Source organism: Aulonocara stuartgranti (genome assembly GCF_965226115.1).
Source record: "Aulonocara stuartgranti genome assembly, chromosome: 7".
NCBI classification, from domain to species: Eukaryota; Metazoa; Chordata; class Actinopteri; order Cichliformes; family Cichlidae; genus Aulonocara; species Aulonocara stuartgranti.
This window is the reverse complement of record NC_138945.1, coordinates 8,152,965-8,167,427: the sequence shown is the minus strand read 5'-3', so window position 1 is coordinate 8,167,427 and position 14,463 is coordinate 8,152,965. Positions and strand designations below refer to the sequence as shown.

At 39.5% G+C, this 14,463-nt stretch overlaps 1 protein-coding gene across 1 annotated transcript in view; it reads right to left on the bottom strand.

Moving 5' to 3' along the window:
• Positions 1-14,463, bottom strand: part of mvb12ba (multivesicular body subunit 12Ba) — a 30,369-nt gene that overhangs the window by 3,605 nt on the left and 12,301 nt on the right. The window contains exons 2-8 of the mRNA XM_082539605.1: positions 13,656-13,778; positions 7,074-7,181; positions 6,870-6,966; positions 6,582-6,711; positions 5,969-6,109; positions 4,033-4,127; positions 3,616-3,671 (exon numbers count right to left, since the gene is read on the bottom strand). Coding sequence (XP_082395731.1) covers positions 3,616-3,671; positions 4,033-4,127; positions 5,969-6,109; positions 6,582-6,711; positions 6,870-6,966; positions 7,074-7,181; positions 13,656-13,766 — 738 coding nt within the window. The 5' untranslated portion in view covers positions 13,767-13,778. The remainder of the gene's footprint in view (positions 1-3,615; positions 3,672-4,032; positions 4,128-5,968; positions 6,110-6,581; positions 6,712-6,869; positions 6,967-7,073; positions 7,182-13,655; positions 13,779-14,463) is intronic.

Sequence of the window (14,463 nt, the reverse complement as noted above, 5' to 3'; positions counted from 1 at the left end):
CTCAACAAATTTATCAGCTCATCACCCAATAAAAGGTTTATGCCACAGCCGCCTTCAATGAACAGAATTGGTAATTTAGAGCAATACTGGTAACACTGCTATTAGCAAAATCCGTTTTTATGTTTCTGTAATAATTGATCTACCAGTATGCCGAAGGCCTTTAAAATATTTTGAATGCTAAAATATATATTTATTGCTACTATCCAGTCATTTTCAAATTTACCATTTCATAAATAAGCATTAAATATATTAAAGCATGTTACATACTAAGAAAAATTAAATTACTTTTAATTTGAATACCATCTGTCATTATGGAAAATGTTACTTAATACTAATCTCTTCCCAACAAGATGCAAGAGTTAATTTGTGCTAGCTAAGCAATAGTGGTATTGACAGTGTACCCTTTAGTGCTTCACTGAGATTTGGCTGAGTGAACTTTGAAGAGGCTCACTCATCACTCTGGATGGCTTGCAACGGCCACAGGATATCACCAGAGAGTGATGAATGAGAAAGGGAGGAGGAATAGCGATGTTTGTGAATGAGAAGTGAAATAACACTGGACAACACTTCCTGAGTGCTGATTGAATGAGGAAGAAACTACAAAAAAAAAAGCTCAAGACCAGAAAAGCTCCCCACTGCTCAGGGACTGTGCAGACCAGCTCTGTGATCATGCGCATGTTTATCCGTGGGAGACATCCTGTGTTGTTCCAGTACTAACCATTTCACACTTGTAATCTTAACTTCCCACCTGATGAAGACAATTAGGGAGGATTGTCCTCAACCACCTCGAAACTCTAGTAAGCATGCTGCTGCCAGACCCCTGTAGTTCACTTTACTCTACTTTTGGTAGAGCTGGGCGATAGAACGATAACGATATGTATCGCGATATAACTTTTTCTCGATAGAAAAATTAAACTATCGCGATAGACCTCGCCACTCTTGTCCTCTTAAAAAAAAAAGAAAAAAAAGAACAGCCAATCCAAATTAAGTAGCGCAGAGCCGAACCAATCACAGCCGCAGCGTCACGTCACGTGACTTGTTACGTACAGCACAAGTGCCAAGCCGCACGTGTGTTTGTTTGGGAAGCAGCCAGCCACCGTACCGCCCGGGTAATGGAGGAAATGAGTGTGCCGACTAGAAAAATCAACCGAGCGTGACCGAAGGGAAAGCAGATGATGGTTCCAATGCCGGAGAGATTGTCGAATGGAAGAGCCATAGAAGTTCCGTAGTGTGAAGGTATTTCGGCTATTTCAAGTCTGACAAAAAACAGAGTAGCGTGCACTGTAAATTGTGCCGAAAGCAAGTCTGGAAATACAATAAACTGGTGCATGCGCTACGGCCACACGTACCCGGGTATTTTTGAAAATGCAGATTTTTCTATGCGTTTGCACCTTTCGTCCACGCGTAAACAGCGTTTTTGGTCACTGAAAACGAAGATTTTTAAGAACTCAGTTTTTGCATTTACGTGTGGATTAGAAAAACGTAGAAAACGCAGCATCAAAGGTGTGCGCATTTTTTGACGTCACACTGTGCGCCACGTTATTGTTTCGGTGAAATGAATTTCTACAATACTGTTACTGTTAATTGTACTCTCTGCAGTGTTTAAATGCTTACATATACACACAGTTACTGTCCGTCCACACATACGACTCGGTTCTGCTTCTATGCCCCAGCTTTGTTTACTTTTTCCCACCGAGGCTTCTAGACTTCTGATTGGCCAACATTTCTGCACGGTTAGGAATCTAGCGCCACCTGCTGCTTTGGCATGTTCATAGCAGCGTTTTCCTTCATTTCTGCCTTTATGTGTGGACGGGATTATTTTTTTAAAACGAAAACGGAAAATCTCAGTTTTCAAAAATACCCGTGTACGTAGCCTCAGTCTCTGACTGGAAGCGCTAATTCGTCATTCGGCTTTTGTCAGACTAAAGTAACTGTTAAAACTGTTTGAAAAGCTAAGCTATACAACAAGGAGAGATTGAGAATTTCCTTTTAGTTCTCAGTTTATTTGATACTGACAAAAGTTAGTCAGTTTTGTCTGTTCTTCTGTAAAACAAACTAAGATTTATTTTTAGAATTAATATTTTGTTTCTAAGTGGAATTGACAATTTAGTCTGTTTTGTTTGTTCTATTTTGAAACTTAAACGCTTTAGCAGCTGCCTTTTGTGTAGTTTGCAATATTTGCCTTTATTTATCTGAAAAAGTCTCATGTTCCTTAAGTACATCTACCCTGTTGAACTTATTATGGGAAATAAATATTTAAATAAAAACAAGCTGCTGATTATTTCACATTTTACTTGTGAGCAACGGCACATTTAAATCTTACAAATATAGTTATTTGGCTTATATCGTGATAGATATCGTTATCGCCTGAAATGAAAAAAACATATCGTGATATGCAAAAATCTTATATCGCCCAGCTCTACGTCCTGGAATTGAGGTGGATGATGCAAGCATCTACCTCAATAGATTACAGTCATGCCTAAGAATACTGGAAGCACTGTGAGGGTCATGTTTTTTGACTTCTCTAGCACTTTCAATACAATTCAACAGGCACTGCTAAGATTGAAAAGCTGAAAAGGAGCAGGAGTCGACCATAACCTTACTTTATGGGTATCGGGCAATTTTTTTTAAAAGCGGTTGTCTGATGGGGAGGTGGCCGCACGGAGTGGGACGGGAAACAGGTTAACAGTCTGAAAACGTGGGCCAGCTCTTTCCTGGCCAGTCCCCTTGACCGCATAGAAGAGGTGGGTGAGAAAAGGATCTAATGGGCATTATGAACAACATCTCTGACCCCCTAAATAAGATTATAGAGGTCCTGAGCAGCTCTTTCAGCAGTAGACCGTTTCAGCCACAATGTAGGGCGGAGCTCTATTGTAGGTCTTTCATCCTAACAACACAGGATAAATACTGTTTAAAAACAAATGTGTATTATTACCACTCTCACTGCACTTTAAGTACATATGAAAATCTTGATGTATTTTACTGTATACAGTAACCATCTATAAATAGTATAGTATTTTTGCTTTTTTGTACACTACTCTTACTTTTTCATCTCTAATTTTCTTTTTATTACTTGTGCTGCTGTAACAAGTTATTTCCCAAGAGTTTGGGATTAAATAAAGTTTATGCCTATTTTTACTGTTACTCAGTTACATTCCTGAACAGAAAAAAATTTTTTTTTTGGTTTGTTGTTATGCTTGATTAATTTCTGACTTCTCAGTGTCCTGGCTTAAGTTTGGGGAATAAAAATATGAATTCATTTAAGTTAATTCTGTACTTTTTAGTTTTAAACAAGCTTTTCACAGATTTCTAAATTGTGGGTATTTTCTTGCTTTTATGACATGTGGGTGTAATAAATTTGTTAAGCACTGTATCCCTTTCTTGCAGGGTACAGCAATCTCAACTAAGAAATATATGTAATCTGATATTCACGTACCAAATACACATCAGACAATGTAATGAAGCTTAGTGTATGAATGTAAGGCTACTTACAGCTTTTGGGCAAATACTGTGGTTGTTGTACTCTTTTTGAGCAGAGATGTTAAAGCAAAACACTGGAAATTGATACAGGGGGACATGTTGGCAAAGTCACTAGGATTAAAACTTAAAACTTACATCAGATGAGGCACAGGCAAACTTCTCAGAGATCATAAAAGGCACCCCGTCCATTGCTGAAAGAGAAAGGTCAAAAAAACGTTACATAATTTCATCTCGTAAAAGAGATCAAGTAGTAACCCATACAAACCATAAACTGAATAACAGCAACGACTTGAGACTGTTAAACAAATGACAGTGTCCACATATACAGAGATGTGGACACGGTCACCTTCAACATGCAGTCTATTATGAAGAGAGAGCTTGAAAGCACACAAAAGTGAAGCTGTTGATGTGTCATTAGGGTTAGGGTAAAGGGCTAGGGAAACCATTATGTCAATGAAGGTCCTCACTAAGATAGTTGAACGGGGTTGTGTGTATATGTGTGTGTATTCATCTTTAAATCAACAAGGGCGACTGAAACTGTAAAGACCTGACCTGTAATAGCATACAGGTTGGAGTTCTGGTGCTCATAGTCTGGTCTGGTAGTATTTTTTCCTCTGAAGCTGGCAGGGAGGGTCATGGAAATATGCCTTGAAACAAAAAGAAAAACATTAAGCACCTCAGTAGTTCAATATATATGTGAAAGTGAGCCAAATAGCTAAGAGTTTAAAGAAACTATCACTATCCACTCCTGCTGTGTCAGCTAGAACTAATCCTGGACTGTCAAATTGCACAGCTAAGCAAAGGAAGTTGGGTTGTACATTAGAGCTGTATCCAAATTTTTGACTATGGCTTGTTGGGTAATTTCTCTTCATCCTAGAGTACTTATTCATACATTGTTATAATGTACTTAATTTGAAAATTATCTTTGCTACAGTAGCTGAAATATATATATTTTTGATGGTGGCTCCTCCTCTTTCACGGGTTTCTGCTGTGATCAATCAATCGATAGATGAAGTGGCTGATGTCCACAAATCCTACTAGTGGCTGGACAAAAACACGCCACAGAGGCAGTAATCATGGAAACACAGGAACAAGCTCTGAGGACAAGATCCATGGAGGCTGCGGTCTATCACATCAGGCAAGATCCCAGGAGCAGGCTGTGTAAAGATGCCTCGGAGAAATCCAGCATATAACAGCAGGGTGCAAGATGCTGGCAGGCAGGGCATTAATGGAACGCCATAACCAAGTGGCCGGCATTAGTATACAGAAAGATCTGAGCAGAGTACCTGGAAGTCTCGAGGTATAAATGGGAGACGCCCCCTAGGATGGTCAGGAATGACAGAGCCAAGATCCTGGAATTCCAGATACAGGCGAACAAAATAGTGGTGGGTAACCAATCAGACATAGTAGTGTTGGACCAGCAGAGGAAAACAGCCGTAGTGATAGATGCAGCAATACCGAATGACAGCTACATCAGGAAGAAGGAACACGAGAAGCACCAAGGACTCAGAGAAGCGCTTGAAAAGATTTGGGGGGGCAAAGGTAACAGTGGTCCCAGTGGTAATCGAAGCACTCCGTGCAGTGACCCAAAGCCTAGCCGAGTGGCTCCAGTAGATCCTAGGAACAAGATCTCTGTCCAGAAGAGCGCAGTCCTACGAACAGCAAAGATATTGCGCAGGACCCTCAAGCCTCTGGTAGAGGACCTGAGCTTAAAGGACAGACCGCCCGCAGGGGCGAGAGGGGATTTTTTAAATATATAATGTTGTGCAAGATCTGAGAGAGAAGACTAAAAAAAAAAAAAAATCCTTTTTAAATCTGTAACGTGCTCTGCTCAATTCTCAATTGTTCCATTAATATTAAAAGAAATTATGTTACTCATTATTTTATTATTTGAACTCTTAAGCACATTTTCTATAAAAGTTTAATTAAATCGCTCCAAATGGACAACTTGGGTTGAAGGAGTTTGAGACAAAATAAAAGAGGCAAGGCTAAGTTGGTTTGGAGATGTGCAGATGAGTATAGTGGTAAAAAGGATGCTGAGTATGGCGCTGCCAGGGAGGAGAAAAAGAGAAAGACCACAGATGTTTACTGGATTTGGTAATATGGACATGGAGGCATACGATCTGGAACAATTGAAATAGGAAGATGACAAGAAAGTTAAGGAAGTTCCTCCACTGATTCATTCAAAGGTGTAAAAATAAATATCCATTGTCAATTTAAACATATCATCATAACAATTTTTGTGACATCTGAAGATACATCTTCTCTGTGTTGGGGCACTCACAAGCGAATGAATCACTACTTGCATGTACAATCCATAACCTCTAGGCAATACCAAGATAAAGTGCTAATCTGTGCAACCTGTATTGTTACAGTGCACTTGCTTTGTTTTGTGTTGTATTTCTCTTTTAAGGTTACAAGAACTAATAAGAGATACATGTGAAGACAATTACATACAAGTACTAGCACATCATTAGAGTGAATTTACTTAAGCATGGGAGCTGGTGGGGCTGATCCTGAGCTGGAGGAATTCACATTCTGGGTGTTGTTGATGGTTTGTGTGTGTGTGGAGTCCTGGGCCCGAGGCACATTTCCCATGCGATACCAGATTCCCATGTTGTTGAGCTCTCTGTCAAACAATGTTAGAAGCATTATTAAGCAGAAAGCGCTGGTTAATGTAAACCTGCTAGTCAAAACGTGTGTGTATTAAATCCATGCCCTCCTTTCCCCTTCATACATTCTCTAAGCAATTATCCTAGAAATGTTTTGGGGACAAAGGTTTTTTTTTTTTTAATAAACACTTTGCCAGAAATGATTTGGATTCTTTAGCTCTCATGTGGAACACATCTGACATACTGGAAGTGTCTTTTCATGTAGAAAACTTTCTGATAGAAATGCCCTGAACATTCCATCATACATTAAAAATGTAAAAAAGATTAATGTGACTTGATTTCTGGAGTAAGTGGAAACTGTTATGCCAAATGGAGTGATTCCATTACAGTACAAACAACTTTTTTATTTATAAACTATTTTCTTCTGTTTAAAAAAAGAAAAAAAAAGAAAACAAAAAGTTAAATTTGACTGGAAGTTGCAATGCTCACCCTATAAAGGTATACTGAGGAGGTGCCTGCTTGGAGCGTCCCAGGATGCGGATATCACAGATGGCTGCCTCTGTGGAGTCCCGTGGAATAAATTTGATGCAGAGTCGCCTCTTCCTGAAGGCCTGCTCCTCTGTTGCAGAAAAGACAAACTGACGGTCATTCCACAACAAGGTGGTTCATGAATAACAAACAATTCTTATTTCAGAGGTTAAAAAGATTAATTATTTTCACATATTCTTACCACACATTGAGGCTCTAAGTGTCTTTCCACTTGAGATAATAACTTACGAGTATCAACAGTTTCCTGGATTGGGATGAAACCCACAGGCAAAGTGTCCTTTATATCAATCAGCTTCATGTCCACAAGAACATTACCTAAATGGCTCTGCAGAGGAAAGAATAGAGTACAAGAATATGGTATTGAGAAAGGAGATGTTTATTGGAGAGGGGGTGGGACACTTATTTAACTGTTGAGGAGGTAAGTAAACTTACATTTTCTTTAGAGAAAACTCTGGTGAAGCAAAGGTATCGGGTCACCTTGGATTTGAAAAGTCCGTCTTTCCACAGGTCAGCATCCAGGCCATCTGTTGTTGTTGAGATCTATAAGCAGAGGGGGATAGATTTTCATTATTCTGAGACAAGAATAACAATATCCGTGGATGATCTCCTCAATCTGTACACTCCTTGCTGAGCTTTAAGACCATCAGGTCAATTACTCGTGGCCCAACCTAAGTTTAGGCTGAAGACCAGAGGTGATCGTGCCTTTGCTTCAGTTGTACCTAAACTTTGGAATAGCCTCCCTGCTTCTATTCGTGCCACAGACTCTATTCAATCCTTCAAATCAAGATTGAAAGCTTACTTATTTAACCTGGCTTTCCCGACCATTTAATACCCTTATTAAACTTATAAATAATTTTATTGCTGGTTTTTAACTTCTTAGTTGATATTTTGTATTCATGAACTGACCTTCCTCCCGATTTGAGGTTCGATACCTATTTTACTTAACTCTTCTGGTCTATTAGTGCATGCCTTCTATCTGTGCTAGTGCCCAATCTGTACTTTGTTAATTGATTTACGTTGATTCTCTGTATAATCAGGAAGCACTTTGGTGTGCCTTTGGGTTTTTAAATGTGTTATATAAATAAAACTGTATTGTATTAACAAGCTAAATTCCTGGTAGGTAACAGAAATTCAAATTTGGTTGATTGCAGTTGTGAAGGTAATAGTTGAAAAGATTTTCCTCATGGCCAATTTTTTAGTCAGCTAAACGAGGGAGAAAAAAAAAAAAAATCACTAAATCACTTGAGAAACAAAAAAACAAAACAACAAAAAAAAAAAAAACTGTAAATTTAAGACACTCAAATATCAAGTTAAATTTGAGAACCGTTTAACGGCCAATGACAAAAACTCTGCAAACAAAGGCATTTGAAAACATTAATCACATTCTTCAATTATGAATCATGCTGCTTAACCGTGCAGGACCTCACATTGTGCATACTGACCACATTACACTCCAAACAGAAAACGAAGACGAAAATAAACCGATGTTAAATAAATAAATATTAAATGTTATAATATAAACTTGCTATAAAAGATGTTCACGTATTATTAAAATATGACAAATTAACATTTGAGAATCTAATGAATTGCAACTGAAAACTGTGGCACAGTGTTCCCGTCTATTCTGGACGATGCGCGCTGTTCAGAAATGCATAACAACTACTTCAATAAAAGTTAAAATCTAACAACATAGCACCTTAACACTAAGTGAGGAGGAGGGACATCTTCCTGTATCCCTTAAATAACAAAACAAGAAACAAGAAAAACGGGAGTCAAGAGGCGGCTTGTAGTGCATTTTGACTCCGTTCTGCTTGTTTGGTGCAGCATTTGTTACAAAGACGCAGGCATCCCCACACCCACTCACTCACCCACTTTGTTTTTGAGTTTTTTGTCTCTTCTTGCCCCACACCACTTTCTCCTCTTTTTTCCTCTCTTGCCAGTCTTGCCTTAGACATCGTCATGCTATACCATATATAACGTAATATGTGAAATAACACAGGAATAAGACAGGACAAGATATTAAGAAAAAAAATGAATATCTAAAATAGTAAATCAATAAATCATCCAGCAATTTTATTCCGCCTATCTGAAGTTGCAGGGGCAGGAGTCTAAGCAGGGAAGCCCAGACATCCCTCTCTGCAGCCACCTCCTCCAGCCTATACTGAGAAATATCGAGTCGTTCCCAGGTCAGCCAATAGATGTAATCTCTTGAGAGTGTTCTGGGTTAGGAGGGAACTGAGGAGGATTAATGGCAAGAAGGCAGCGGGTCCAGATGGCATCAGCTCGAGGGTCGTCAGGTCCTGCGCGGACCAACTGTGTGGGGTGATGGAGCACCTCTTCAACCTGAGCCTGAGGTTGGGAAGAGTCCCACAGCTCTGGAAAACCTCCTGTGTTGTACCAGTGCCAAAGACTTCACGCCCCAAGGACCTCAACAGCTACAGGCCGGTGGCTCTGACATCCCACCTGATGAAGACCCTGGAGCGGTTGGTCCTGGCTCAGCTTCGGCGCCTAATAAGCTCATCACTGGACCCACTTCAGTTTGCCTACCAGCCTGGCATTGGAGCGGATGATGCCGTCATTCACCTCCTACATCGTTCCCTCGCTCACCTGGAGACCGCTGGAAGCACTGTGAGAATCATGTTCTTTGATTTCTCCAGTGCCTTCAACACCATTCTTCCCTCGGTTCTAAAGGACAAGCTGGTGAACTCTGGAGTGGACCATCACCTCACTACCTGGATCCTGGACTACCTCACCGACCGACCACAGTATGTGAGGACTCAGGGCTGTGTGTCGGACAGGGTCGTCTGCAGTACGGGGGCCCCACAGGGAACGGTTCTGGCTCCGTTCCTCTTCACCATCTACACTGCAGACTTCTCCCACAATTCCACCCAGTGCTTCCTGCAGAAGTTCTCTGATGACTCTGCAATAGTCGGCCTCATCACTGATGGGGACGACAAGGAGTACAGAGGTCTGACCCAAGACTTTGTGGACTGGTGCCAGCTGAACTACCTCCAGATCAACGCCAGTAAAACCAAGGAACTGGTGGTAGACTTCCGCAGGCACAAGCATTCTCCACTGCAACCACTGAACATCCAAGGTATGGACATTGAGGCTGTGGACAGCTACAGGTACCTTGGTGTTCATCTGAACAATAGACTGGACTGGACTCATAACTCAGACGCCCTCTACAGGAAAGGGCAGAGCAGGCTGTACCTGCTGCGGAGACTCAGGTCGTTTGGAGTGGAGGGCCCACTCCTGAAGAAATTCTATGACTCTGTTGTGGCTTCTGCTATCTTTTATGGCGTGGTCTGCTGGGGCGGCAGCATCTCTGCTGGGGACAGGAAGAGACTGAACAGGGTGATCCGAAGGGCCAGCTCTGTTCTAGGATGCCCTCTGGACCCAGTGGAGGTGGTGAGTGACAGGAGAACGGCGGCTAAGCTGTCATCCCTGATGGACAACATCTCCCACCCCATGCAGCAGACTGTGACAGCACTGAGCAGCTCCTTCAGTGGGAGACTGCGGCACCCACGGTGTGGGACGGAGAGATTTCGCAGGTCTTTCCTCCCCACTGCTGTCAGACTCCATAATAAAGACTTTAACTGATCAAGCACACACATCCATACATATGCAATAATAATAAGTGCAATAATCCTTTCTGTCATCGTTGTATTTTTACTCAGTTGTATATAGTATTTGTATTTGTATTCTATTTTTATCTTATTGTATATTTATTTTTATTTTATTCTACTGTATATAGTATTTTATTTTATTCTGTACAGTTGTGTACTGTATTTATTCTTATTGTATTCTAATTTTTGCCTCATAACTTTTGCACTGTCCACTTCCTGCTGTGACAAAACAAATTTCCCACGTGTGGGACTAATAAAGGTTATCTTATCTTATCTTATCTTTACCCTGGACCATCTCCCGGTAAGAGAGGAAACACCTTTATCTTACACCTACACTGGCTCCTTTCATCAAGGAGCAGCAGCTCTACTCTGAACTAGGGCTGCCACAAACGATTATTTTGATAGTCGACTAGTCACCGATTATTTTTGCGATTAGTCCACTAATCAGATCATCATCCATTGGACGTAAAACGTACAGCTTATTGCACCAGCAGCATCTGCTCTTATATAACTATCATTAGCTTACAGCTTTAAGTGTTTAAGGTCTGTGCTAACTAAAAATAAAGACAAGATGATAGTTTATTAAATTTTAATGAAATTTGCAGATTGTTTCGGTGAAGTTTAATAAACTCCTTGCTAGGGCTGCTCGATTATGGCAAAAATGATAATCACGATTATTTTCACTGAAATTGAGATCACGATTATTTGACGATATTTATTTAACCCTTTAAGACCTACTATAGAACCAAGTCCACCAGAGCTTATATTATTTTTTTTACATGCTGTAGTGCCATTTGTGGGAGCATTTCAAGTTGCTATACATCAATACAACTGTTATAGCCCATATTTTAATAATATGTATGCATTAAGTCCATAGTAATTACATAAATTGCAAAAAAGTGCAATAAACTACAAAAAAAATTGAAAATCGCTTTTGTTTTGTTTACATATATTTCTACTTGGAGAAATTTAAGAGGCTTATCCCTCAAAACTTTAAATACAATAAAGTTGCAAAAAATAGTTTCCCATCACAGGAAATTTATTTTGAGTGTCTTCATAGTTTTATTTTGGAGATACAGCAATTTTTATATACTGCAGGAAAAACAAAAAACAATCCTATGATGCAAATTTGCAAAGAAAACAGCATGTGCATCATTTCACTGTGGGAAGTGTTACGAACAGCTGATAGGAACGGCAAAGCGTGTTTCTGGAATATTATGTTTTTGTTCCTGCAAGCGCTTTTTATGCAATTTTTGCAAAGCTATATGTGGAACGAAACCGTGACCGAGGACAAGCTGATGGCATCAGATGTAAGTACAACTCCTCCGGTTTCATATGCAAAACAAATTATTGCGCTAGCTTACACGGTTCAGGTTCTACAGGGATTTAACAATAGTTACACAAAACGGAGCGTGCTGCTCTGACCGGCTTTAAAGGGTTAACAATGACTTTAAAAAAATAATATAAAATAGTGTGCAACACCACTGAAGTTTGTTTTTTTAACTCTCTTTTCAACCAACGGCAGTCACTCTCCAAATAACTTCTGCTTAGCTTTCCGAGCTTCCCTCGGGTCCTCTTAATCAGCGGTCTCCAACCTTTTTTGCGCCACGGACCGGTTTATGCCCGACAATATTTTCACGGACCGGCCTTTAAGGTGTCGCGGATAAATGAGGGAGGGGCTAATAATCGGCTCAGTCATTTTTAATGATCGTTGAAAGCCCAGATCGTAATCGTGATTAAAATTCGATTAATTGAGCAGCCCTACTCCTTGCTATCTAAAATATAACAGGACACCGGAGTAAATTCTCGAGCATCTCACACTTCTGATAATCAGTTGTCTGTTTGACGTTTACTCAGCTGTGTAAAAACTTTAACCTCAGCCAAACAGATTTACTCAGGAACAAATAAAATACTGAAAAAAGCCAAACAATAACACTTTTAAGTTATCTAAGTGACTTATATATGTTTAACATGAGTAGCGAAAGACGGCAGTGGGTTTGAAAACGATTTGCCGTGAGTCTGGTGTTCTCACGGGCTCTAGTGAGCCTTGCCCCCGGCTAGCTATCGAGCTAGTGGGTAACAGACGTCTCCGAAAACGTTGGAGCGCTTTTGAAAATATGTGGTGTCTTGATAAACCGAGCAGATATTTGAGGTTTACACAGTTACATTCTTGCCTGAAAATATTATAAACGTTTATTTTGTGGCCCACATAGAATAATAAGAGTAATGTTAAAACTAACTAGCTACTGCCATTGTTGGAAACTGAGCAAGGCCGCGCTATGAATTCTCGACTATTAAATTAGTCGTCGATGATTTTGATAGTCGACGTAATCGTGACTAGTCGACTAATCGTGGCAGCCCTACTCTGAACCCCACACAAATAATTGAACTATTAATCTTATTCTAACGGAAAGCCCATTTTCGTTACTCGTATCCTCAATCTTTTCCTTTCGCTTATGAAAGAACTAACAACAATACATTAGCCCAAAATTAACAGATTAATGGAGTTTCTCAACAATGATGCCACAAATGGCAGCACATGGCTGTATAACATTTAGGCACAACAATTTACCATCACTTCGCATCAATTAAAATGATAGCAATTAGGTTAAATGATTACTACGTCTTGTACTGACTAGTGACAATAGCAACGATTAGTTGCTTGGTTAACAAGTCATGCACATCCCTTATTTTACAGGAAAGAAGGATAGTGATTCTGCTCCTCTTTAACTGTAAACTACCAGGTAAAAAGTTGCTACAAATGCTAAAGCAGCTGCTACTGTTGGCAAACACACACTGTCATCCACCTAATACATGAAGACTAATTCACAGCAAAACACTCTTAAGTCTGGGCTATCATCATATACACAGAGAATAATACATGTGTTTTTCCATAGACATTTGGAATTGGGTGAACAGAAAAAAAATAAATAAAAATAAAAATAAAAATAAAAAACAACCCAGAATCACTATTGGCAAGTTTTAAAAAAAAAAAAAAAAAAAAAAAAAAAGGAATTTGTGCATCACTGAAGTTCAGTCACTGCTTATATTTTCCTAACAACCAGCTAACCATTTTGCTAACCAGAATGTGCACCAAATCAAAAACAGGTTTGTATGTCAGATGTTGGAGTTTATCCACGAGAGAAGCCCTCACTGGGAACACATGCGATTGTTGCTCAATTATTTTTGTCACAATAGAATATTTAAGAAATTTAATTAATTTAAGAAAGCATGTAAGTGCCTCCTTTCATGCGCACACACAAGTACATAAATGTGCAAATTAGATATTTCTGTTACTGCAAAAAATAAAATCTAATAGTGTGGGAAAAATTCTGGTATTTGGCAATTCTGACCAATCATTCTTGAGTTATGTTATGTTGCTTACCACATCATATCCAGTGGGTGCTCTATTTCTAGAGGCTACTACTCCGACTCCAGTGATTGGGTCCATTGGCATCTCTGGCAAAGCTTCAGAAAGGTCCCGAACCTCAGGCATCTTTATAGAGATCTGCAATAAAAATCCCCACAGATGACATTATTGGAAAACAGAAAGTAGGACAATGGGAGAACGGGAATAAACATCAGGATTGATTGGTAAGATAAGACATGTACTTTTCTCTGCTGTTCATACAGGGGAAATTTTTTTACTCTACTTACTGAGCTCCGATCTAACCGTTTTGAACTTATAGTATGGAATAATTTTTTGTACCATAAGTCACAAAGGGAAAAAATATAATCCGAGCAAATAATTTAATTTCTTGGGCACAACTCTGATGTGAATCCTGCTTGCTTAAATCATTAGATTTGTGACTGTTTGGAGGGGAAGCCCAAAGAAAGCAAAGAAAGTGTCCTAATGTGACTGGTCACTTTCATGGACAGCTCAGGTTACTGCATTAAGTGGAGTTACATTGTTGCAGCATCCGTCCCCCAAAAAACCCCACTGTTTTAAATCATATTTGCTTGGAAAATAAAGTTTTCCAATAAAGAAAAAAAAAGGAAAAAAAAAATCCAGATTCTTAAGTATCCATAGGATAGTGCCAAAAAATTATACGGAAAATGATAACATCAAGCGATAACAAAAGTCAATTTCAGTGAGAGATAAAAACACACATATATACAATAAGATGAGGCTAATAGAATATATTCACAGAAGTTTTTGTGATGGTGCAGTTTAACTGAACACTGCACTTTCA